Source organism: Sebastes umbrosus, chromosome 5 (assembly GCF_015220745.1).
Source record: "Sebastes umbrosus isolate fSebUmb1 chromosome 5, fSebUmb1.pri, whole genome shotgun sequence".
In the NCBI taxonomy this organism is placed as follows: domain Eukaryota; kingdom Metazoa; phylum Chordata; class Actinopteri; order Perciformes; family Sebastidae; genus Sebastes; species Sebastes umbrosus.
The window spans coordinates 1,415,991-1,441,795 of NC_051273.1; the positions used below are offsets into that span (position 1 = coordinate 1,415,991).

General features: G+C 39.4%; 1 protein-coding gene across 5 annotated transcripts in view; it reads right to left on the reverse strand.

Annotated features, from left to right (window-relative positions):
• LOC119488135 (cyclin-dependent kinase-like 5) overlaps positions 1 to 25,805 on the reverse strand; it is a 64,887-nt gene that overhangs the window by 12,712 nt on the left and 26,370 nt on the right. For all 5 annotated transcript variants that reach the window (XM_037769466.1, XM_037769467.1, XM_037769465.1 and 2 more), the window contains 7 exons: positions 11,080 to 11,125; positions 10,821 to 10,957; positions 10,608 to 10,728; positions 8,463 to 8,522; positions 6,509 to 6,599; positions 6,225 to 6,414; positions 572 to 652 (listed from right to left, as the gene is read on the reverse strand). In XM_037769466.1, the coding sequence (XP_037625394.1) occupies positions 572 to 652; positions 6,225 to 6,414; positions 6,509 to 6,599; positions 8,463 to 8,522; positions 10,608 to 10,728; positions 10,821 to 10,957; positions 11,080 to 11,125 (726 nt within the window). The remainder of the gene's footprint in view (positions 1 to 571; positions 653 to 6,224; positions 6,415 to 6,508; positions 6,600 to 8,462; positions 8,523 to 10,607; positions 10,729 to 10,820; positions 10,958 to 11,079; positions 11,126 to 25,805) is intronic.

Below are 25,805 nucleotides of genomic sequence, written 5' to 3' on the forward strand. Positions count from 1 at the left end.
CAAATAAATGTTTAATCTCCATACACTAATGAAAGCTGTATGAATGCACTCAGAATGAAACCTATCAACTGAAGATAGTTTAACTACAATTCATAGTGCCGGCTACTTTTCTCTTTCTCAGAACGACAACAACAGAACTAAAAGGACTCTTTGCTAATCATACAGCTCTGCATTAACAAGTAACAAACACATTTTTGTCCAATAAATATCTAAAGTCAACAGGAGACAGCCTGAAGAGTGATGAGAGAGAAGCCTGTCTTTGCTGAAGTCGGTGCTGAGATGACATTGTGTTAGCGGTGACTCATTTATCTGCTGGGAAAAGCGCAAGTGCACAAACTCAGCCCACATCGTCGACACGGAGCTCCTGTTTACATGCAGGCGCTGCAATAACAGCAGAGCTGGAACCAGGATATGAAGCAGAGAAGAGGCATCACGCAGTCACGATGGAAACACCACGATGACGAAGATTAGATGATGCAATTATCAGATGTCTAGCTGGTGAATATTTGGGAGTTTTTTTATGGTTATGAAATAAAAACATGTCTGCAGCTTTGCCAGAACTGTGATTTACCTTCAGCAGGTCCAGCAGGGCGCCGCCGATGATTCCCAGGTATCTTCGCTCCAAGGTTTGGGGGTGGTTCACAGCAGGGAACTAAAACAACAAACAGAGGATGAGAGTAGAGCCAAAACACATGCAGCCACAACAAATGTCCACGAGATAAACGGTGGAATAATCACTATTTTGTAGAAAGAAATGCTTTGTGTGTGGAGTAGAGGATGTGAAATCAACAAGTTTTCATTGTGAGTGAACTTAAATATCAGTAAGACAGAAGCTAGTTATTGATCTTCAACAGGGGAAGAGGGAGCATCACCAGTTCTTTGTGCAAATATCTGCTTCTTTCTTCCACATCCAGTTCTTCTTCTGTCACATCTCTGTCCTCAGACTTATTGTGAGTCTGCGTCCAGAAGCTGTTCTTTTCACATCACACATTTCCAAGTGTTACAGAAAGCACACCGTAGGTGGCTAACGTGATAAAACAACCATCAGACGTCCTGTGTTCACTCACAAGTATTCTGTGCTTTCTTGCTGGTCTGGTGCTTTAATATTACAATAAAAAACAACAACATTCATTCTCCTTTCTCTTCACTCGTTAGTTGTATTTTATCATTTATATTTTTGTACTTATGTTGCTCAGATTCTGCACTTCTTAATCGCTGATATTTATCACTAATCTTTTATCTAATTGGTGCCTTATTTAGTCCTTGTAAATATGTGTGTAAATATATATGAATGCACCATTTGAGGTCAACTGCAATGTTGTTATGCTAGCATAATGACAATAAAGTTCTTGATTGATTGATTGGACTTCTCTGCTGTTATTAAGAACATCTGACTGTAGAATGGGAAGCAGAATTCTCCCAATCTGGGACAAGAGACTGATTGTATACACATCAGGGCTGTCAAACTTAATGCGTTATTAACGCTAATTCACTACTTTCTTTAACGCATTAACACAACTTGTGATTCCTAGGTTGTAGCGGGCTCAGTTTTAAAGCTAGAGTGAAGATACTGGTATCATATGGAAATATAAAACCTGATGAATCCATCGGTACCAACCATGTCATACTAGCTTGTAGTGAAGGAGGTTAAATAACGCTCAAAACTTACGCTAAATTTTAGCGAGGAAAAACTGGCATGGCCATTTTCAAAGTGGTCCCTTGACCTCTGACCTCCAGATTTGTGAATGTGTGAGGATTTTTTTCTGAAAAAATGTAAAAAAAAAGTCAGAAAAATATTCGAAAAAAAAACCAAAAGTCTGAAAATGTCGGAAATAAAGTCTGATAAATGTTGAAAAAAAAATTCCCAAAAATATCCGAAAATGCTGGGAAAAAAGTCTGAAAAATATTCGAAAAAATGTCCGAAAGAAAGTTTGAAAAATGTCAAAAAAGATGGTCTAAAAAATGTTCGATAAAAATGTCAGAAAAAAACCTGATGAATCCATCGGTACCCACCATGTCATACTAACGCTCCAAACTTACACTAAATTTTGGCGAGGAAAAACTGTCATGTCCATGTTCAAAGGGGTCCCTTGACCTCTGACCTCTAGATCAGTGGGTTCTATGGGTGTTGGGCTGCAGTTTGCCATGTTATGATTTGAGCATTTTGTTTTATGCTAAATGCAGTACCTGTGAGGGTTTCTGGATCAATATCTGTCATTGTTTTGTGTTGTTATTGATTTACAATAATAAATATATACATACATTTGTATAAAGCAGCATATTTGTCCACTCCCATGTTGATAAGAGGATTAAATACTTGACAAATCTTCCTTTAAGGTTCATTTTGAACAGATAAAAAATGTGAGATTAATTTGCGATTAGATATTTTAATCAATTGACAGCCCTAATAAACATACATGTTCGGTTAATGAATATTTAATATGATGTAAGGTATTGCATAGATTGCACTATTCAAAGAGAATATTATACAGCATATTTCCACATTGTGATAAATGTGGCTCAACAGAAGCGACCTCATTACAGAGTTCGCAGAACTTCTGGATATTTATCTCACAGAAACTGGTATTAATCACCGTAGGAATATCAGAAGAGCTGAGCAGACGGCAATTAGCTCAACAAAGCCTCTTATTTTACGGACATCTCACTGCCGAGAAGCTCCGTCTTCTATTTTGGAAGAAAGAAAAAAAGTGCCCACTGTTGAACTCATAAACTCTGCATTTACAGAGAATTAGATTTATTCTTAAAGAGAGCACCTCCCGACATTTCTTTCTAACAATAGCAGATGCTAGATGTTTATTCTACAAACATCCCTGACCAACATGTGTATCTTACTGGAGAGAGTATTTTACTGTAGAAAAACAACTATTTATGAGCTGGATTTAGGCTCCACACCACCAGATGTTACACCCAATGACACATTTTTACACCCACAAGTAGGGCTGCATATAATTAATCGAATATTAATCATGATCACGACTTCCCACAATTAAATGAACATGATCGACTGCGATATTGACGTTTAAAATAGCGTTCCTCGCTGATAGAAAACTCTGCTGTATATCAAATCAAACGCTTCCTAAACTAAACGGTCAATGGAAGTGGGTTATAAAACCCTCCAACAGCGAGCTGTATCGATGCCGACTTAACCAGCTGCCCTTACTGACGACGTGCAATGACGTTTTGTGTTCGTCATGGGCCACGATCCAATGTCAGTTCCGTGCGACTACCAGTACAAACATTTACTTGTAATCTGCTCAAACTGATAGACATTTAATTTATTCTACTTTATCGTCATACAGACGTCAACAACATAAAGTAAATAGGTTGTATTTAGGATCAAATACATCCTTGTCCAGTCTAGAAAACGGTAGACGTTCATTAGATTGTAAATTGTTGTTTATAGTATATAACACACAACATATATTTATTGTTTTTACCCCTGTAAGGAGCTATAACGCCATAATTTATTATATCTTCAACTGCGCAATACTGACTTAACAGTGCAATAATTTGGTGCATTCATTCAGCTGTGCAATAATCTGGTTTACTCCGGCATTAACACTGCATTTATTTATAGAGTACATTTAAAATAATATTCTTATTTTACACTATTCTTGCATTTTTATTATTTGCATAGATCATATTTCTCAGCATTATTATTTGCACTGTTGTTATATATATTTCTTATTTATATTCTAAAATGGGAGCAAAACGTAACTGACCACCGAGGATCAATAAAGTATTTCGGATCATGATACTTATTTCCTTGCCGGAGAGAGGGAAGTTTGTCCCGAAGTGGCTCCTGTATTGATACCCTCCATCTTAAAGAAGGGAGCTGCATTGAGCTGTGAGTGTGACTACAAACAGAGTTCACTTCACCACGGAGTGGGAGGGTGTCGGGACTGGAGTGGAATTGGGCCATCGTGTGGATTTAGTAGCCTTAGTGCTCTAGTGGTTTTTGTGAGATTGTATGACTTGTAGGAGTCTTTTTGTTTGGGAGCCAGATTTAGCAACTGTATTTTTGTTTGCTTGATTATTTTGTTTAATGTTAGTCAGGGTGTTCAAAAGATAGATTTTGTTTGTTGTTTTTGCCTTTGTTCACCCTGAGTTATATTGTCTCATTGTATTGTTTGTTAAATTGAGTTTAGTAATAAATCTTTTTTACTTAACTTAAAAAACTAGTCTAGGGAATTTCCTTAATATTTTTATGTTGCGCTCCGACCCCCCTGAACACGGGCGTAACATAAATTGGGGGCTCGTCCGGGATATGAACCCGTGACCTCTCGCACCCCAAGCGAGCATCATACCCTTAAACTAACAGCCAGCCACCAGGGGGCAATGCAGATGTTTTGGTTTCACTTTTGGGGAGCTGTCGTGCACGGACAGCTGGATATCAGAAGGGCTGCAGCCCAGAGTAGAAGGGTAATATACTGAATGTTACTCGTTTTGCAAAACAGGTCAAACAGAAATGAATTCAGCTGAAGAAGAACCTTATTTTAAGTCTTATTTTGATGCAAAAATGTGTACAATTAGCAGGAATGTAGCACAACATGGAAGTGAAAGCAGCGCTCTGTTTATTTAAATGTGAAAGTGCAATATTATTGATCAGAAGAATCGTGATTATCGTTTTGACCATAATCGTGCAGCCCCACCCTCAAGTGTCCCAATTACATAAAAATTGCAACATTATCAAGCAGAGGTCTCATTTGTGGGGATTGGCTGTCAGGTTTTCCACAGAGGGGCAGTTAGCAGACTGTTATATCCTGAGGCGTGGGCGTGGGCGGGGAGGGGAAGGGAAGGACGACCCAGGTCTGTTGGAGCAGCAGAAGACTTATCACAGCCTCCCTTCACAGAGCGATACAGGATACATGATACACGATGAGTCATTGTGATCCAATCAGTCACGGCACAGCAAGAAGAAAAAAAAAACAAGCAAGAGACAGAAAATAAATAAGAGAAGAAGAAGAAGAAGAAGAAGAAGAAGAAGAAGAAGAAGACGCAGAAGAAAGAGACGAGAGAGAAGATCATGTCAGAAAAGAAAAGGAGAGGAGCTGCAATAAGAACGGCGTGGAGGAGACGGACAGCAGAATGAGGGTTGGGGTAAAAAATCGATTCATCTATGTATCGCGATTTTGAATTTGAATACAAAATTGAAATTGAATACAATTTGAAATGTATTTTTTAACACCAGAATCGATATATTTGCTTCATGTTAGTCTATGTGGAGGTAGAAGGAAGTTACCGCTGTTATTGTGGTAGTCTGAGTAAGGTGACGTCATATCCGTTCCGTATCCTTCAACCAAAATAAACCTCAGAAAGTCTAAAACATCGGAGGGTCAGCGTGGATACGACCTGCACCCTCACATGTTAAATCCAGCGTGGTAAACACTACACATCCAGTAAAGGATGGAAACACTTTGGGTTTCACACATTGACAGGAAAAGCAGAGCTAGACAGAGCAGAGCTAAAGCTGCATGCTAACTCTGTCACGGACAGGAAACGTTATCGTATCGCGGTAACGTGGCGGTGGAGCCGGCCGTCGCTCTCGTCCCCGTGGTCAAATGGGCCGACGCTACGACTGTAGAGCACCCAGATACTGACATTAATGTTCTCTGCATTGAAACGGCCCCGATGGAGCTGACCATGGATGGATAAAGAGAACGGAGCTGACGGGAGAGCTAGAGACCACCTTGGAGAAGTTAGAGGAAGTAGACACGTGGGACTACGTCCGCTTTTCAAAATAAGGTGTTAACAAAGGGAACTGAATATACAAAATACATCTATGGAAATCAGATTGATGGATTATATTCACCAGAAGTATAAAACATTACATGTCCCTTATAAATTAAAAACAAAATAGCACTAATCTGTGTGGGACATGTCTATATTCTTCATTCTTTGGGTTGCTGGATAATAAATAATTCCTGACAATGACTGATATATTTGACTTCAGGACATCTCTGACTACATACATGCCGAAAATCAAACAATTATACTGGATTAATTTAGATATTTTCCTAATTAAAAGTCCTTAGAAGTGTATGATTCAACTTTTTCCCTTCATGGTCTATGGTTAAAAAAGTTAACAATAAATCGCAATAAATCGTAATATCGAATCACAATACTTAAAAATCGTAGTACATATCGAACCGGCACCCAAGTATTGTGATAGTGAAGAGTGTGAAGAGTGGCGTGGCGTTTACCCGCAGCCCGTGGAAGCGAGGGTTGTTATAGAAGAGCTTCATCTGTTCCGGTGGCAGAGGTCCCAACACTTTCTGGATGGTGAAGAGCTGGTCGATCTCGCTCTCTCCCGGGAACAGAGGCTGCCCGTCACTCAGCTCTCCCAAGATGCAGCCCACCGACCACATGTCCACCGCCTTCCCGTACGGAGCCCTGCGACCACACATTTAAAAAGGGTTGTTGGTGATGATGAAGGCCGGGCTACTAAAAAAAAACGTGTCGGCGTAGTAGACGGAGCTCTACGTACCCGAGGAGGAGCTCTGGAGAGCGGTACCATCTCGTGGCCACGTACTCGGTGTAATTGGCGTCCGTCCCCTCAGAGAGATTACGTGCAAAGCCTGGCGAGAGAAGACACAGGAAGTAATATAGTATAATGAGGAGCTTTATGATGTGCTCTACATGCTGAGACACCTAGAAATGGTTTCACCTCTCTGGACGCTCATTAAGATACAGTTATAAAGTAGTTGGGCAAGGGAAGTTTTTATTTTGTAAGTGTAACCTCAGCTCCTATAATAAGTCTAATAAACTGTGTAGCTTAAATACACTCAGACCCTTAAGGACAAGAATATTCCCATTGAAACCCATTAAAACCACAATGTTTGACCATTACAGCATAAAATAATTCACTCTATTATTCTTGCTGATCATTGACATATCCCAGACTGTGAAAATATATAAAATATCCAGAGCATTTAGCAAACAGAATAGAATTAAAACAACAGTGACATTATGTAAACAAACTGGAATTTAAAGGATTAAAATTCAGAAAATTAATGAATAATTGGAAGTTATGATCTGGACTGATGGTGGTTAACATTGTAACTCAATGAAAGTGGAAAATAATATTAATATATAATTTTATGGCAGTTTTTTTAACACAGACATTTTTGTCCTCTGAGGACTTTTTTTTATATAAAGATTTTAACTTGTTAATTATAGGCAAAAATCTGAATTAATTTTCACAATACTAAAGAACGACTATAAACTTACAAACAGTAGAAACATTTCAGCAGAAGCAGTTCAACCTTTTAGGGGGAAATAGGATAATTTGCTTTTTTTAAATTGCAACCAAACTCCATTGACAAAAAAGGTCATTTTTACCTCGCAGGACAGGAGAGTTTCTGGTCTACCGCTGCCTCCATCGGTTAGTTATTATTATTGCTATTTGGTGTTTTAAAGGGTTAGTTCGAATTCACCAAAGTCAGACAATAACTGGAACAAACTAACCGATGGAGGCAGCGGTCGACCAGCAACTCCTGTGATCTGAGAGGTAAAATTGCTGGAGTCTGGTGGCTTTGAAGAGAGCAAAGATAACGGCTTCAGTTCCCCGTCAGAAAGGGCTGTCTGACAGCGAGGTAAAAATATTCTAAAAAAAGCGTACACTTAAAACGATATGGATTTTTTTAGGTGTCTAAAATGTAATTTGCTGCTGCCCCCGTCCATACACTGATGCAATCATTTTGTACAAAACAACACACTTGGATATTCTCCGAGATTAAATTGGTAAATTTATGAGAAAAAAAATCCCAAATTTACGAGAAAAAAACCTCCGCTATTCTCCGAGATTAAAGTGGTAACTTTATGAGAAAAAACTCACACATTTATGAAAAAAAAACCTCAAATTGTAATTGTTGTTTTCTTCTGAACAGGTCCAATTCACGGCAATGTCTCCTGGTGATTCTGGGCTAAAATCACAACTATATCCTTGTTGCTAAATCCTATTGCAAAGTATGAATACAGTGAAAATAGATGTGCTGTAAGATGTAAACCTTCCCAGCGGAGTCTGTTTGGCCTCTGTCTGTTCTCTCGATGCCTCCGGCTGACACCGAGCAAACAGCAGGGCTTCAGTCTTTCGCTCCAGATTGCCTACATGATGCTGGCTATGCCATGTTTTCCCCCCGTTTTGTTGTGACGCTACCAGCTTGAATCAACGCACTATTAGCCGTTTGTTTTCCCAACACGTTTCATTAACGGAGATGAGGGAAGAATGCACAACAGCAGCAGCAGCCTGAGAAGCAGGAGAGGAGGAAGCTGCACACACAAAGCTTTAGATAACCGGATGAAGCCGGCCTGCTGCCCTCCTCAAGCGCCGCTTCCAGCCAAATATAGTCTCTGTTGAAAATACTCCTTTTACATCACAGCTCCGACTGCTCGGACACCTTTTCTTACAGTTTCTCACAGTGTTTGATGGAGGTGCTCACCAAAGTCACACAGCTTGAGGACGTCATCGGAGCTGATGAGGAGGTTTTCTGGCTTTATGTCTGAGAAGGAAGGAAACAGATGGGGAGTTAGCTGCTGGCATCGTCATGACATCATCACTATCACCACATCGGTCAGTATTTTGACATAAAGCAAACAAAGAATTCAGTGAAAATTCACAGACAAATCAGAAATTATACATCAAATCCTGGATAACGCTGTCATATGTGTGCCTGGTGTACAGTACTACAGGCCATTTGGAGGCCCACTCTGCTGCATTCAGGGAGCCAAAAGCTCACACGGGCCATCTGGTTTCCTGCTCTGCAGCCACGGATTCGCCTAAAAGCTCACATCTCGTGAACAATAGAGAGCTACAGGAATAAACCCCAGAAATGAGTTAGCATTTTAGCACTTCCTGTTCCCTCGTCCGGAAGTAGTTTCTGTGGTCAACACAAGCTGAAGAGATTTTAACGTTTTGAAGATTTTCACCCCACTGGTGAATTATGAAGCTTTTATGTGTCTTAAAAAAGGCTGTTGCTAACAAGTGGCTAAATGAGACTACTAAACGTCATCACGCCGACTCGTCCTCCTTTACAGCCTCGTTGCGCTCATGTGACCGTGGTGTAGCTCGTTTATAGCCTAGCGTTAGCATTTTACTTCTGCTGACTGCATTCACATTTCAAAAATCATAAAGTGATGTTTATTGTCTTGCTGAACAAAACATGTGATTATTCCTGGAGGTTATGTTTTCACCGGCGTTGGTTTGTTTGTTTGTTTGTTTGTTTTTCTGTTAGCAGGATTACTCCAAAAGTTTGTGATGGATTTGAATGAAAATTTTTGGAAGAGCGGGGTGTAGCACAATGAACAATTCATTTGATTTTGGTGGCGATCAGGATCGTGATCTGGATTCAGGAATATTTTTAAGAATTCCAATCAGCCTGAGCATTAAAACCACAGGGTATAACACATGCACAGTGTGACTGATGACGCGTTGATGACGCTCCACGCCTCCTTCTGAAAGCAGAGAGTGTGTGGATGCGTGTGCGGAAGCTGCTGTCCGTCCCTGGTGAGAAAGAACAAAGCGGTAGCTGACGGGATGAGAGACAACGTAGTGTAACGTTATACCGACATAACAAGACTGCTGAATGAGAGAGGCATCCGCCGATACGTTACACGGAAACACACCGTGTTAATAACAAACCGACCACCTCACGGTACCGCCAGCTGTGAGCTGTGATTTGTTTTTAAAGTCACGCGTTGGCGGAGGTCTGCGCTCTCCGAGTGCCATTCAAGTTTTCAATGTAGACGCGCGGAAGGTGCGCTCAAACGCAAAATCAACGCTGTCGCGAAACGCAAGCGCCTATTCTTCGGGCGCGACGGCTGTAACCCCAAAATACAAATAGTTAAACTTTTGGAACGCTGCGTCATGTGATGAGTAACAACCAATCACAGCCAGCAGATATCTTGTCTTCTTCTGTAAATATCAGTCTACGGTAAATATATGGAGGAGAAGTTAATCATCTTAGTGCAGGACTACCGAGAGCTTTATCATCTGTCCCACGGACTATTTTACTGGCTTCACCTTTTCTGTCCGAGGACGTCCCGACATCCTGTTGAAAGGTGACACACTGACACACGGAGACACATTGAACAGTAATATTACTGAAAAGGATTTACGGTGCTATAAATCCATTTATCTTTGTTTTGACTTTGTTTACTTCAGTCAGTGAGGCTTTTACTGCTAAATTACCACGACTTCATCGTCATCGTCATCGTCATCGCAGCGTGCAGGTTTTGGTTGCTTAGTAGCGACAGGCGTGACAGGAGCGCAACCTCCCAAGCACCTTGGATAAAAAGATGAAAGCGACACAACTGTCCACACGTTTTAGACGTGGCATGTTCACGGCTCTTTACACCTCTAGTTTATACTAGTTTACACTGAAAACATACAGCATCGGTTCCAGCTGTTGGTCAGAATCAGAGCCCAGATGGCGCCCAGTGACGGTGGTAAATACTGCACACCTGCATGAGCTTGTCCCAGGTTAGGATCAAACAAATGTCTCTCTAAGACTGTCTCCCTATCAGTGTTTTTATTATGTGGCCTAAAATATAGTAAAGACTAAAGTAAAGGAAGAGAGAGGTTTTACCGCGGTGAACGATGTCATGCTTGTGGCACCAGTGAATAGCTCGGATTAACTGGTGGATGTAGCTGCGAGCTTTGTCAGTCGGCACACCGTTGGGTAACTCCTCCAGCAGCTCCAGCATGTTCTACAAGAGAAACAGAACAGAAATCAAGATAACCACCACGCTGATGAGGACGGTTACATTAAAAAACTCAACGGTCTGTAGAAGAAACGTACCTTCTCCACATACTCAAAGACGAGATAAAGCTTTCCTCTTCTGCGGAAGGCCTCTTTCAACTCAACGATGTTCTCCTGTTTGAGGGTTCGGAGCATCTTGAGCTCCCGTAGCGTCGTTTCTTTAACCTCTTCATTTTCTGCGTGGAGGTCAGACAGAAGGTCAATCAGGGTCAGATTGGGCTCACGTGTAGTGATGAGGATGCATCCCAATACAAAGAAACACCAGGGATCTCTGATGAGGAGTTTGTTGTCCACTTACCTTCGCTGTCCTTGAATTTCTTAATGGCCACAATTTCATTGGTGTCCTGCAATAAAAACACAGAGCAACTGATCAATGGGATAAATAAAGCTATCTGTTTCTGTATCCTCCTGTTTGCTGCTGTTAATACGTCATGACAGACAAAACTCAACAGCAGAGATCAGAACAAATCAACAATTCATCGATTAGTTGTCAACAGGGATAGTATTAGCACCCGCCACCTGCCAAATAACAGGGGAAATCTTGGCTGTGGCAGGTACAAATTTCAGGACACCTGCTACCATGGCAGATATATTATGAAATATTATTTTTAAAAAGCAATTCCTAAATTAAAAATAGTCAGGGATTATGGTTACATGATCCATATTTCTTCTGTCTGTCAGGGAGGGACTGGGCCCCCTGCTCCCGGTGCGACTGTCGACCGCATCGTGCCGCGGCCAACGTAAAAAAAGGCACCAATGGTCTGCGGTAATGTCGGCAACCCACCCGACCCGTATTGAAACACGGATCAAGTAGTCTAACGCACGCGCGAGTCAGAGGGTGCAAGCAAAACCCCGTGGCGCAATGAAAGTGAGGCCCGTTTCGCCCGCACCGTCGGGGAGGTGGAGCGTGAGGACCCGAAAGATGGTGACAAGAGGTTAACGTCACGCTGCCGTAAAGTGGTATCGGTGTCGTTGTATCGGAGCTGTTTTCCGAGTATGAGTACATGAGAAGAGTATCAGACCCGATACCCGATACTGGTGTCGGTATCGGCGCATCCCTAGTTATTATGGAATTTTTGCACAATGATGCCAAAACTATTCTGCTTACTGCCACTTTAAGGGGTCAAAAAAAGATCTGAAAAATGTCGGACAAAAAAGTCTGAAAAAAAAAATCTGAAAAATTTCCGAAAAAAAAGTCTGAAAAAAAAAATCTGAAAAATGTTGGACAAAAAAAGTCTGAAAAAAAAAATCTGAAAAAATGTCCAAAAAAAAGATCTGAAAAATGTCCGAAAAAAAAGTCTGAAAAAAAAGATCTGAAAAATGTCGGACAAAAAAAGTCTGAAAAAAAGATCTGAAAAATGTCGGATAAAAAAGTCTGAAAAAAAAAATCTGAAAAATTTCCGAAAAAAAAGTCTGAAATAAAAAATCTGAAAAATGTCCGAAAAAAAAGTCTGAAAAATGTTTGACAAAAAAAGTCTGAAAAAAAAGATCTGAAAAAATGTCCGAAAAAAAAGATCTGAAAAATGTCCGAAAAAAAAGTCTGAAAAAAAAGATCTGAAAAATGTCGGACAAAAAAAGTCTGAAAAAAAAAGTCTGAAAAAAAAAGTCTGAAAAAAAAAATCTGAAAAACGTCGGACAAAAAAGTCTGAAAAAAAAGATCTGAAAAATGTCGGACAAAAAAAGTCGGACAAAAAAAGTTCTGAAAAATGTCCGAAAAAAAAGATCTGAAAAATGTACGAAAAAAAAATTTGAAAAACAGATCTGAAAAAATGTCCGAAAAAAAAGTCTGAAAAAAAAGTCTGAAAATTGTCCGAAACAAAAGATCTGAAAAAAAAACTTGGGTGCCACTTTTCTAGCTGAATGATTCACTGATGAATTGTTGTGCAAATAGGACCGGGCACCTGGAAACGTGAATAAAAAAAACAATATTTGTCAGTAGTTTACAAGCATGAGTGACATGAAATACTCAATGGTCCACGGATCAAACAAAGAAACTCAGAACTAATCACCACTGAGTCACTGTTTAGCTCCGACACTTCATCATCCCTCCATGAAATAGTGTGTGTGTGTGTGTGTGTGTGTGTGTGCGTGTGTGTGCGTGTGTGTGTGTGTGTGTGTGTGTATGTGCGTGTGCATGTGTGTGTGTGTGTGTGTGTGAGAGACGCCCCTCCACTAGCCCCGTTTCTCGACATGTCCTAGTTAGGCCTGGTATTTCTGCCTATATGGCTCAGAGCTGTGCTCCAGTTTCCCCCCCGTCAGAGAGCCAAAGGCAGCATCGCGGCGCTCCAACATGGATCACAGAGAACAGCGAGCCCTCCTCCCAGCACGGAGAAACATAAGATGACTCACAGCGGGGTCAGCTTCATGAGCAGCATCACTCTGCTGCTCGACGCACGGTAGTCTGAGTGAAGGGAGATGCTGCTGCTGCTGCTGCCGGGTATATAACCGGTTATATGTCTAAATGTTGTTCACTGACGGAGGAAATCAAACCCATCAGTAGCTGCACTTCATTTCAACTAAACAAGACCAGGCTATAATTGTACTGTACGTCTATCTATCTGTTTACTTATGTAAGTCTGCACGCCGGTGCCAGCGCCTGCAGGACTGCATGGAGGTAGTCGGAGCCAAAACAATACTCCAATACTGTCATCGTTACTGACAGAACTATGTGTGTCAAAGCATTACCTGTCATATCTGCATATGGGAAGCCATATTTATATTTATATTTATAGTATGTTGAGAAGATTTTTCATTATTTTGAGATACTAAGTCATTATTTTGAGGTAATTAGTCATTATTTTGAGATATTGAGTCATTATTTTGAGGTAATTAGTCATTATTTTGAGATATTGAGTCATTATTTTGAGATATTAAATCATTATTTTGAGGTAATTAGTCATTATTTTGAGATATTAAGTCATTATTTTGAGATATTAAGTCATTATTTTGAGATACTAAGTCATTATTTTGAGATATTAAGTCATTATTTTGAGATATTAAGTCATTATTTTGAGGTAATTAGTCATTATTTTGAGATATTGAGTCATTATTTTGAGGTAATTAGTCATTATTTTGAGATATTGAGTCATTATTTTGAGATATTAAATCATTATTTTGAGGTAATTAGTCATTATTTTGAGATACTAAGTCATTATTTTGAGATATTAAGTCATTGATTTGAGATATTAAGTCATTATTTTGATATACTGAGTCATTATTTTGAGATACTAAGTCATTATTTTGAGATATTAAGTCATTATTTTGAGATATTAAGTCATTGATTTGAGATATTAAGTCATTATTTTGATATACTAAGTCATTATTTTGAGATACTAAGTCATTATTTTGAGATATTAAGTCATTATTTTGAGATATTAAGTCTTTATTTTGAGATATTAACACATTATTTTGAGATATTAAGTAATTATTTTGAGATACTGAGTCTTTATTTTGAGATATTAAGTCATTATTTTGAGATATTAAGTCATTATTTTGAGATATTAAGTCTTTATTTTGAGATATTAACACATTATTTTGAGATATTAAGTAATTATTTTGAGATACTGAGTCATTATTTTGAGATATTAAGTCATTATTTTGAGATACTAAGTCATTATTTTGAGATACTGAGTCATTATTTTGAGATATTAAGTCATTATTTTGAGATATTAAGTCATTATTTAGAGATACTGAGTCATTATTTTGAGATACTGAGTCATTATTTTGAAATATTAAGTCATTATTTTGAGGCAATTAGTCATTATTTTGAGATATTGAGTCATTATTTTGAGATATTAAGTCATTATTTTGAGATACTAAGTCATTATTTTGAGATACTAAGTCATTATTTTGAGATATTAAGTCATTATTTTGAGATATTAAGTCATTATTTTGAGATATTGAGTCATTATTTTGAGATACTAAGTCATTGATTTGAGATATTAAGTCATTATTTTGAGATATTGAGTCATTATTTTGAGGTAATTAGTCATTATTTTGAGATATTGAGTCATTATTTTGAGATATTAAATCATTATTTTGAGGTAATTAGTCATTATTTTGAGATACTAAGTCATTATTTTGAGATATTAAGTCATTGATTTGAGATATTAAGTCATTATTTTGATATACTGAGTCATTATTTTGAGATACTAAGTCATTATTTTGAGATATTAAGTCATTATTTTGAGATATTAAGTCATTGATTTGAGATATTAAGTCATTATTTTGATATACTAAGTCATTATTTTGAGATACTAAGTCATTATTTTGAGATATTAAGTCATTATTTTGAGATATTAAGTCTTTATTTTGAGATATTAACACATTATTTTGAGATATTAAGTAATTATTTTGAGATACTGAGTCTTTATTTTGAGATATTAAGTCATTATTTTGAGATATTAAGTCATTATTTTGAGATATTAAGTCTTTATTTTGAGATATTAACACATTATTTTGAGATATTAAGTAATTATTTTGAGATACTGAGTCATTATTTTGAGATATTAAGTCATTATTTTGAGATACTAAGTCATTATTTTGAGATACTGAGTCATTATTTTGAGATATTAAGTCATTATTTTGAGATATTAAGTCATTATTTAGAGATACTGAGTCATTATTTTGAGATACTGAGTCATTATTTTGAAATATTAAGTCATTATTTTGAGGCAATTAGTCATTATTTTGAGATATTGAGTCATTATTTTGAGATATTAAGTCATTATTTTGAGATACTAAGTCATTATTTTGAGATACTAAGTCATTATTTTGAGATATTAAGTCATTATTTTGAGATATTAAGTCATTATTTTGAGATATTGAGTCATTATTTTGAGATACTAAGTCATTATTTTGAAATATTAAGTCATTATTTTGAGATTAACATTTCAAGAAAATGTTTTCCTCATCACATCGGCAGCAATGGGCTTCCATACAAAACTACCCAACTAGTTTAACTTTAAAACTTAAGAGACCCAAGTTAACCTTTTATAATTCTTTGCTCCAATTCACAACACATTATTACATCAATCACTGAAGTCAGTTCAGCTTATTTCTGCTTCCTCAGTCAGGAAGGGTGAAAACATTACTGTATAAAACCAATAATACACCGTTGTTCACATCAACCTCTCATTTTGTTAACAGTCAATTAAGTTTTGCGGTGCATTATGTGTTCGTGTTGGAGGGATCAGGTAAAGGACACCAGCTGCTCTCAACCTTTTTGTGTGAACATTTTATTTTAAGCTCTTTAGGAATTTCCATGTGGCCGACGGACTCTGAAGGCTCATTTGTGTGGGAGAGAAACCGAGCTGGTGTAAATGATTATTTACTATGAACACGCCGTTCCTCTCCCACGACCTGAAACAGCAGCGATTAAACACTCGGGTCCAACGAGACCACCTAGACCAGAGGTCAGCAACCTGCGGCTCTTTAGCCCGTCTCCAGTGGCTTCATGTGGATTTTAAAAAAGAAAAGAAGAAATGAATAACTGTTTTTTTTGTTTACATTTTCAATTGTATTTATCATTGTGGTAGGTCTATGGTACGACGGAGTATAAGGGCCACATTGAGGAAGAAAAATAAATCTGAGAATTTGAGAATAAAGTCATAATATTATGAGAATAAAGTCATAGGTTTACGTGAAAAAAGTCATAATATGAGAATAAAGTCGGAAAATTACGAGAATAAAGACAAAGGTTTACGAGAAAAAAAATGGTAATATTATGCTAATAAAGTCATAGGTTTACATGAAAAAAAGTGGTAATATTATGATAATAAAGGCATAGGTTTACGTGAAAAAAGTGGTAATATTATGAAAATAAAGTCATAGGTTTACATGAAAAAAAGTGGTAATATTATGAGAATAAAGTCATAGGTTTACGTGAACAAAAGTGGTAATATTATGAGAATAAAGACGTAGGTTTACGAGAAAAAAAATGGTAATATTATGCTAATAAAGTCATAGGTTTACATGAAGAAAAGTGGTAATATTATGCTAATAAAGTCATAGGTTTACATGAAAAAAAGTGGTAATATTATGAAAATAAAGTCATAGGTTTACGTGAAAAAAAGTGGTAATATTATGATAATAAAGTCATAGGTTTACGAGAAAAAAAGTCGTACGCCGACGCACTGCACCACATCTAGACACTTGATTGGCCAGATTTTTCACCCTATTTTAATTCAACTGGACGGGTAAAAAATGGTTTTGGGTGGCAATTGAATGGAAACACAACTAGTGTGGAGTCACAGCTACAGTCAGCGGTTCAGTCACTCGGAGGTTGTGTCGTCTAAAATTTCTAAAATTTTGGGCACCTGGACTTCTTAATTCCAAAAAGCACAACTACACCACACTGTCAACCATCACACCAAATCTGAAGTTCCTGAGTTAAATAGTTTCCGAGGTCCGCTCTGGAAATGAAAGTGTAAAAAATCAAATGGGGTCTATTACGTGTAAAGTTACGTGTGATTAAGTTGAAAAATAATGATCAAGTCTTGTAAACTAGTCCGGCTCTTTTCTGCTGGGATTAAGTTGAAGTTGTGATTAAATTTATTTTTCAGTTTCTCACATTTCACAGCGGAGACGCTGATACATAGTTTTATAACTATGTAAATATCACCCACTGGAAATGATAAAAGACCATAATTAATTACTAAGTTATTCATTCATTTCATAATCCTGATTAAAGCTGGAGTCATCTTGTGTGTTAGTCAGCGGAGGATGCAGTCATATCCGTGCTGCTGTGCAACTTTCCTTCACGCTGTCAGATTTTTTCTGCCAAAGTTCGGCAGCAAACACTAAACCCGACATTAAGGGCTTCACTTCTGTGTCAAAAACTTGCTTCTGCACGGAGTATAACATGATCAAAATAATAATAATGCCAGGATCCCATGTCAAAATGTCCAAATAAGGAGATCAAACACAAACTGCTTGTCTGTGAAGTGTGTTAATAACAGCCTGGTGGATCTCTGGGATGATCAACGCTTAAAGACAACAAAGAGTTCACTTAGCAGCAGAGACCTCAAACTAAACACAACTGCAAATGTGTTTCTGTTGCAACTCAACCTTTTCCTCAGTAGGTTTCTTGATACAGATCCAACATCAGCGTGTCCTGTAATGAGAGGGAGCATCACCGAGCGTCTCTCAACAGCAGGTTGCTGAAGCAGCACTTCAGGTGATGCAGAGGACTGCAGGTGATGTTCAACGTGATAGACCACAAGCCGCTGGAGAAACCCCCTGAGAATGGACTTTAAACTCTGCGTGGAGTAAGCCATGTACGGCAAAACTTGTCCTCGTGACCCTGCAGACCGTTTTGTAATAACATGCATTGAGATTTGTGTTTTATGTGTATTTTTTTCTTGGGGGATTTCAATTTTCTTTCTTTCTAAGACTACACTTTACAGCATACACAGACATTTTTGTAAATTTTCTTTCATGGAAAATTGATATTGAATTGTACGTTCATAATAAAACATTGACTATTAACATTTGCACCAAGTTACAGTTATAATATTATTATTATAATGTGGTTACTGTAAATGGAAAGAACTTGAGAAAAATACTAGAGCTGCAATGATAAATTGATTAGTTGTCAATTATTAAAGGGACTATTTGTAACTTTCAGAAATGTCTTGTTAACAGCGACACCTGTGGCCGTGAAATCAACGAAAGTCAGCATCGGGCTCGTGCTTGTGCTTGCTCTAAATAGACATGAACGAGCATCGCTCAAAACAGTGAGGCGACACACGTCAGCTAAAACCACAATATCATTCTATATTTCAGCTGCTTGGCAGTAATGTTAGCTGACCAGACAAAAGTCTCTCCATGAACATGATTTAGATCTGATCCTAGTGTTGGCTTTTCCTGCCTCAGCGCAGGCTGAAGTAGTGGGGCTCTGCAGCGAGTCTTCCTGCTCTCTCCGCTCGCAGCAGGAGAGAGCAGGAAGACACCGACACCCGGTCGGTAACGAGAAGGTAACGTTTCTCTCTGCAGAGCTCCGTCACTTCACAAGACACGGGAAACCTCTGTTGGTCTGGAGGAGCTGCAGCAGTTATTTCTGCACAAACGTCCACTGAACATTCACTAGATATTCTCAGAGCTAAACTAACTCTTCTGCAGTGTGGAGTGAGCAGCATGCACGTCTAGAGGTGGAGCGAGTACGCGAGAACACGCGCACTGTCTGAGTGAAGGCGAGCAGGCAGAGGAGCAGAGGCAGCGGGCACACGCGAACTCGCATATGCGAGCGCGCATGTGTCCCAATCCGGTACATTTATACGCTTAAAAAGTTACAAACAGTCCCTTTAAATTTATCACCAACTATTTTGATAATCGATTTATCGGTTTGAGTAATTTTTTAAGGAAAAAAACTCCAACATTTTCTGATTCCAGCTTCTTAAATGTGAATATTTTCTGGTTTCTTTACTCCTCTCTGACAGTAAACTGAATCTCTTTGAGTTGTGGAGAAAACAAGACAGTTGAGGACGTCATCTTGGACTTTGGGAAACACTGATCGACATTTTATAGATCAAACAACTAACCGATTAATCGAGGAAATGATCGACAGATTGATCAACCATGAAAATAATCCCTAAAAATAAAGCCATAAAAAAGCACATGCAGGCTGTGAGACTCCAGACACAAAGGGAGCATCAACAGGTGGGCTGGGCCCGACAGTCAGATATAGACTCGGTCCACCGGGGGGACAGTGACGACTCGAACATCCAGACAGGAACCGTGTGTCCCCTCTCCGTCTCTCTGGCTCCTGATAGGACCACATGGTGCTCCACTCAAGGTGACCCATTTAACGCTCGACGTGAAAGTCCTTTTTTTCCTCTGCTGTCCCAGTTTCTGTTCACTGGGAGCAAAAAATAACTGTTCTCTTCAAAGGGTGGCGGGGGGGGCGGATAGACTCCGCTAAATAAATCTAGATGTTACTGACAGACACTCAGCTTATTTAGGAGGAATCAGATTTAAGACGACCGCATCGATTCTATTATCTGTGGGGGGAAAAGAGCCGTCGGTTACACAACCTACAATATGACGCTGGAGCAATGCTAAAATACAAAGATAAAAAACAGGAACATTTCTGATGAAGATAGGACGACTGCAGAGCGGCGGTGACTCACTGGATGCTACACGGCGGCGATGGGCTTAATAGATCTGGTCAACACACTAATTACTTGTGTAATCATTGTGTGGTTTTCTCCAAGTAACAAAGTCACAGGCAGAAGTGATGCAAACATTAAGGAATCATTTCCAGCAGTTAATAGATTAATAATAGATTCTCAGTGGGCAAATAGACGCAGCATTAAAGAGTGAATCATCCATGAACCACACCGTGTTTAACCTGATATTTGAAGATACTCTGTTACACTTGTGGCCACATCCTAATTAGTGACATCTCTCGTGTAGTCAGAAAGGCTAAATACTGACGGCTAAGTGCATTTAGGGCGTGTCCAACTCCACTTAAAGCCCCCCTCCAGTGTATTTTGGTATTTCTGTGATATTTCATATTTATTTGAGTCATTTTCTGACTAAGTGAATTAGCCTGTTTGCCAAAACATTTTGACAGATAACTTAAAGGTCCCATATCGTGCTCATTTTCAGGTTCATACTTGTATTTTGTGTTTCTACTAGAACATGTTTACATGCTGTAATGTTAAAAAAAAACACTTTATTTTCCTCATACTGTCAGCCTGAATATACCTGTATTGACCCTCTGTCTGAAACGCTCTGTTTTAGTGCATTTTGACAGAATTGCAACAGAATTGCGTTGCTAGGCAACAGCTTGGGTCCATGTGTACTTCCTGTCAGCTGATGACATTCACATACACTGAAACCAGGAATAAACTATGACACATTTAGGATGTTTACGTTTAAAATTGTGTCAAGGGTCTAAATATTGTATATTTGTGACATCACAAATGGGCAGAAATCCTGACAGCTTGTTTCAAATGCAGAGTTTCTGAATACAGGCTGTGTGTATTTCCCTGTGGATTGAGTGTACTATAATACTAATACTTTCACAGTATTTATATAGGACTTAAGCCTGCTTAATAATAAAAAAAACATGAAAATCTCACTTTTTTATAATATGGGACCTTTAAAGATAGGGTTGACGATGTTGGAAAGCTAACATAATTTGAAAGTAGCATCGCCTCAGGAGCTCCGTCTAAACCCCCCCCCCTCCCCTCGGGGCTCCTTCCAAGGCAACGCCCCCCCCCACACACACATGCACGAGCACCGCCGCATCGTAACTACTTCACAGACACAGAGCGGAGAGAGGACCTCAACTCAACAACGCTACCTCATGACCAGTAACCGCGGCAGTGCTACTGCAGGGCTGACTTTTCTCTTCCATTCTCCAGGAAACGTGCGGCGGAGACACACTTTGAGTTCAGGCTGGTGCACGCCAAGGGTAGAGTACGAGCAGGGAGGCGGGAAGGCATCTGATTGGTTCTTTCCAAGCGGACCTCGAGGCAGTGATTGGTAGACGTTCTTACAGGATTACAGCAGCTACAGATGACGGCTCTTTTCCGGTCCTTTTTCAGATCTCATCAGTAATGGATTGCTGTCGGGGTGTAAAGACCATTTCAACCAATAGAGCAGATGAAATCAACACAGTGAATTACACGAAATCCCACCGTCAGAATTAACACAACACACTGACTGTCTCTCTCACTCGCTTTATTCTTCACCGTCTCCTCCTCCTGCTGGAGATAAATTAATGGAAAGCAGCCGATAACGGAGGTTTGCAGGCCTCCAATAGGTCCGAACGACGGGAAGCACAACTTTCAGCTCAACAGAAAACCAGAGAAAAGTCCCGTTAGAGAAATAAACGGATCCCGGTGCAGCCCGGTGCCGTGTCGGTGCTAGAGCTGAGGCGAGAGCAGGCTGTGCTGGTGGACTGTGAACCTCCAAAACACCCCCGAAACTGCATTTCAAACGATGGACCTCTGCAACACGTCTATCCTATCTCCTCGGTGCAGCAGCAGCCAGACGGCCGCCTCGCCAGGAGGAGACGGTAGAAAAGAGAGCGAGAGAGAGAGAGACGGTGTTGTTGAGATAATTCTGGTCTGATAAACAGTAAATTCATCTAAACTGGGTTGAATAACGATGCAATCTGGTTGCCGTGGTGATGAATTACGTCTGACTATTAACCACACCCCCGTTCTCTGTTTGAGAAAGAACCAAAAAACAGGAAGTAAAACTGGCTGAGAGCTCCATCATGAGAGGAAGGTATACACACATTAGTGCCTGTTGATCTGATTATAAAAACAGTGTAAAACACCAGCAGGATACTGCATTAACAGGCCATTATATATATATAGATATATCTATATATATATATATAGATATATATAGACATATATATGGTTTCATATCATTCTGTATTGTACACACCGCCTCACCATTGGCTGAACATGCTCACTGTGTGTTGGCATCATGTCCTCAGCCCTCGGGGGGGTTTTGTGGACCTAAACTCTGCCAGGAAAATACAACCCCGTGTGCCATACTGAAGCTGTCAGGAAGCCTTCACCATGAGCAGCAAGCATGTAGACCGCTTCTGGCATGTGCCACATATGTTCTTACTCACACGCTAATAATAGGATGACTCATGATCACGTGATGCTCTCGGGCTGCTCGGGGAGAACCCTCGCTGCGTTTGTTGCCCTCAACTCACAAAATTGCTCGTTTACGTTTAATAACGAGATTGATTATGTGATGGAAGCTGCACAGCGTGAAGTTTTCTACAGACTGCAATCAATGCAAGCGCCGACTTAATCTGATGTTCACTTAGCTGTCTGTTTCATATCGATGTATCCCTGTCAGGAGGTGTTGTTTTATCTACAATCAACTCAACATTTTTATGCCAACATCACATTAGCTTCTGTTCTAAGACCATTAGGGCCATCAGTCCTCCTCCTGGTCCAACCATCTTAACTTGAAATAGATGTTTTAACGCCAGAACCGATATATTTGCTTCATCTGAGTCTATGTGGAGGTGGAAGGAAGTTACCGCTTTTATTGTGGTAGTCTGAGTAACGTGACGTCATATCCGTTCCGTATCCATCAACCAAAACAAACCTCGGAGAGTCTAAAATGTTGGAGGGTCAGCGTGGATACGACCTGCACCCTCCCATGTTAAATCCAGCGTGGTAAACACTACACATCCAGTAAAGGATGGAAACACTTTGGGTTTCACACATTGACAGGAAAAGCAGAGCTAGACAGAGCAGAGCTAAAGCTGCATGCTAACTTAATATGTCCGAAAATAAGTCAGAACAAAGGCTGAGAAAACTCAGAAAAAAGGCCCAAAAGTGTCTGAAATATGTCGGAAAAAATGGCAAAGTATGTCCGAAATATGGTCCAAAAGATGTCTAAAATTTAAAATATGTCAGAAAAAAGGCTGGTATATGTCTGCATAAAAGTCTGAAAAACGGCTGAAAAATATCTGAAAAAAAGTGCGAAAAAGTTAGCAGGAAACGTTATGGTATGGCGGTAACGTGGCGGTCGAGCCGGCCGTCGCTCTCGTCTCCGTGGTCAAATGGGCCGACGCTACGACTGTAGAGCACCCAGATACTGACATTTGTGTTCTCTGCATTGAAACGGCCCCGATGGAGCTGACCATGGATGGATTAAGAGAACGGAGCTGACGGGAGAGCTAGAGACCACCTTGGAGAAGTTAGAGGAAGTAGATATGTGGAACTACGTCCGCTTTTCAAAATAAGGTGTTAACAAAGGGAACTGAATATACAAAATACATCTATGGAAATAAGATTGACTGGATTATATTCAGCAGAAGTATAAAACATTACATGTCCCTTATAAATTAAAAAGAAAATACCACTAATCTGTGAGGGAAATGTCTTTATTCTTTGATTTTTGGGTTGCTGGATAATAAATAACTCCTGACAATGATCCTGATATATTTGACTTCAGGACATCTCTGACTGCATACATGCTGAAAATCAAACATTTTCTAAAGTAAAAGTCCCTAGAAGTGTATGATTCAACTTTTACCCTTCATAGTCTAGTGTTAAAAAAGTTAACAAAAATCCCATTAAATCATATGTACAGTAGGATTTGCTGTAAAACACCACAGGGAACTCCACATTATTTCTAATACTTATTTCTGCGTGGGTTGCAAGCTGCTCTCTTGTTGCTATTTATATCATCTATATATAAGAAAATGCAACAGGCGTGAAACATGAAGCATTACCTCGTGTGATCTCGAGTGCTCCGAGACTTTGAGCCAACAAATAGAAAATAATACAGCATGTTGCATGTTGAAACTCTCTAGAGAAACGGCTATAAAATGCAACATGAATCTCCGTCTTACACCTGCTGTTTCTATGCTGTCTCACCTGCATTCTTTCAACGCTGTAATAAGATGTTATTTTATATGTGCAGTGTGCCGAGCAGGTAATTAAGTAAGGAGGTAACAAGCCTGGATACTGTCAACTAAAACAAACATGGCGTACGTTTAGCGAGAGCGATGTTAGTCTGCAGCCTGTACTTCATTTCTCCATCTTTGTTGAGACGTGGAAGATCACACACACCTACCTGCTCTGCACTCTCCTCGTCACAGATTACTATAAATACCGTTTTCATTGGTGATTTGAAGGTCAAAATGGTTCTTTCATGTTGTCCTGGAGACATTTCAATCTGCGTGTGTGACTTTGCTTCTGTGTGGGCAGAAACTTTTTCAATGATGCAACCGACTTTCAGGACTGACTGACTGGCTGGTATCCAATCATTATGTAGCCGGACCACCTCCGCAGCTAAAGATGCTTCATTTTATAAATCTCCTGTGATTAATGAAGACGTATTACAGATTATTACAGGGTGAGTCCATTATTTATGTTGGTTTTTCTTTAGGTTTTTATATCATTCTGTAGCTTCCCAGTGGGGTTCTTTACATATTCAAATCCAAACATTCACATTTTGGTAGAAATATGTGTTTTAGCGTCAAAATGCTTTTCTCTCTTCAAGCCCTTCTAAAAACTATTTCCCGCAAGACCTGAAGTAGGTTTCTGCATGATGACGTTCTACATATATATATATATATATTAGGGCTGGGACGATTCACCAATACGATCACGATACTTGGGTGCCAAGTCGATATGTATTGTGATTCGATATTATGATTTATTGTGATTTTTGTTAACTTTTTTAACACTAGACCATGAAGGGAAAAGTTGAATCATACACTTCTAGGGACTTTTACTATGGAAAATATCTAAATTAATACAATAAAGATGTTTGATTTTCAGCATGTATGTAGTCAGAGATGTCCTGAAGTCAAATATATCAGTCATTGTCAGGAGTTATTTATTATCCAGCAACCAAGAAATCAAAGAATAAAGACATTTCCCTCACAGATTAGTGGGATTTTCTTTTTAATTTATAAGGGTCATGTAATGTTTTATACTTCTGGTGAATATAATCCATCAATCTTATTTCCATAGATGTATTTTGTATATTCAGTTCCCTTTGTTAACACCTTAGTTTGAAAAGCGGACGTAGTCCCACGTGTCTACTTCCTCTAACTTCTCCAAGGTGGTCTCTAGCTCTCCCGTCAGCTCCGTTCTCTTTATCCATCCATGGTCAGCTCCATCGGGGCCGTTTCAATGCAGAGAACACAAATGTCAGTATCTGGGTGCTCTACAGTCGTAGCGTCGGCCCATTTGACCACGGAGACGAGAGCGCCGGCCGGCTCCACCGCCACTTTACCGCCATACGATAACGTTTCCTGTCCGTGACCGAGTTAGCATGCAGCTTTAGCTCTGCTCTATCTAACTCTGCTTTTCCTGTCAATGTGTGAAACCCAAAGTGTTTCCATCCTTTACTGGATGTGTAGTGTTTACCACGCTGGATTTAACATGTGAGGGTGCAGGTCGTATCCACGCTGACCCTCCGACGTTTTAGACTCTCTGAGGTTTGTTTTGGTTGACGGATACGGAACGGATATGACGTCACGTTACTCAGACTACCACAATAAAAGCGGTAACTTCCTTC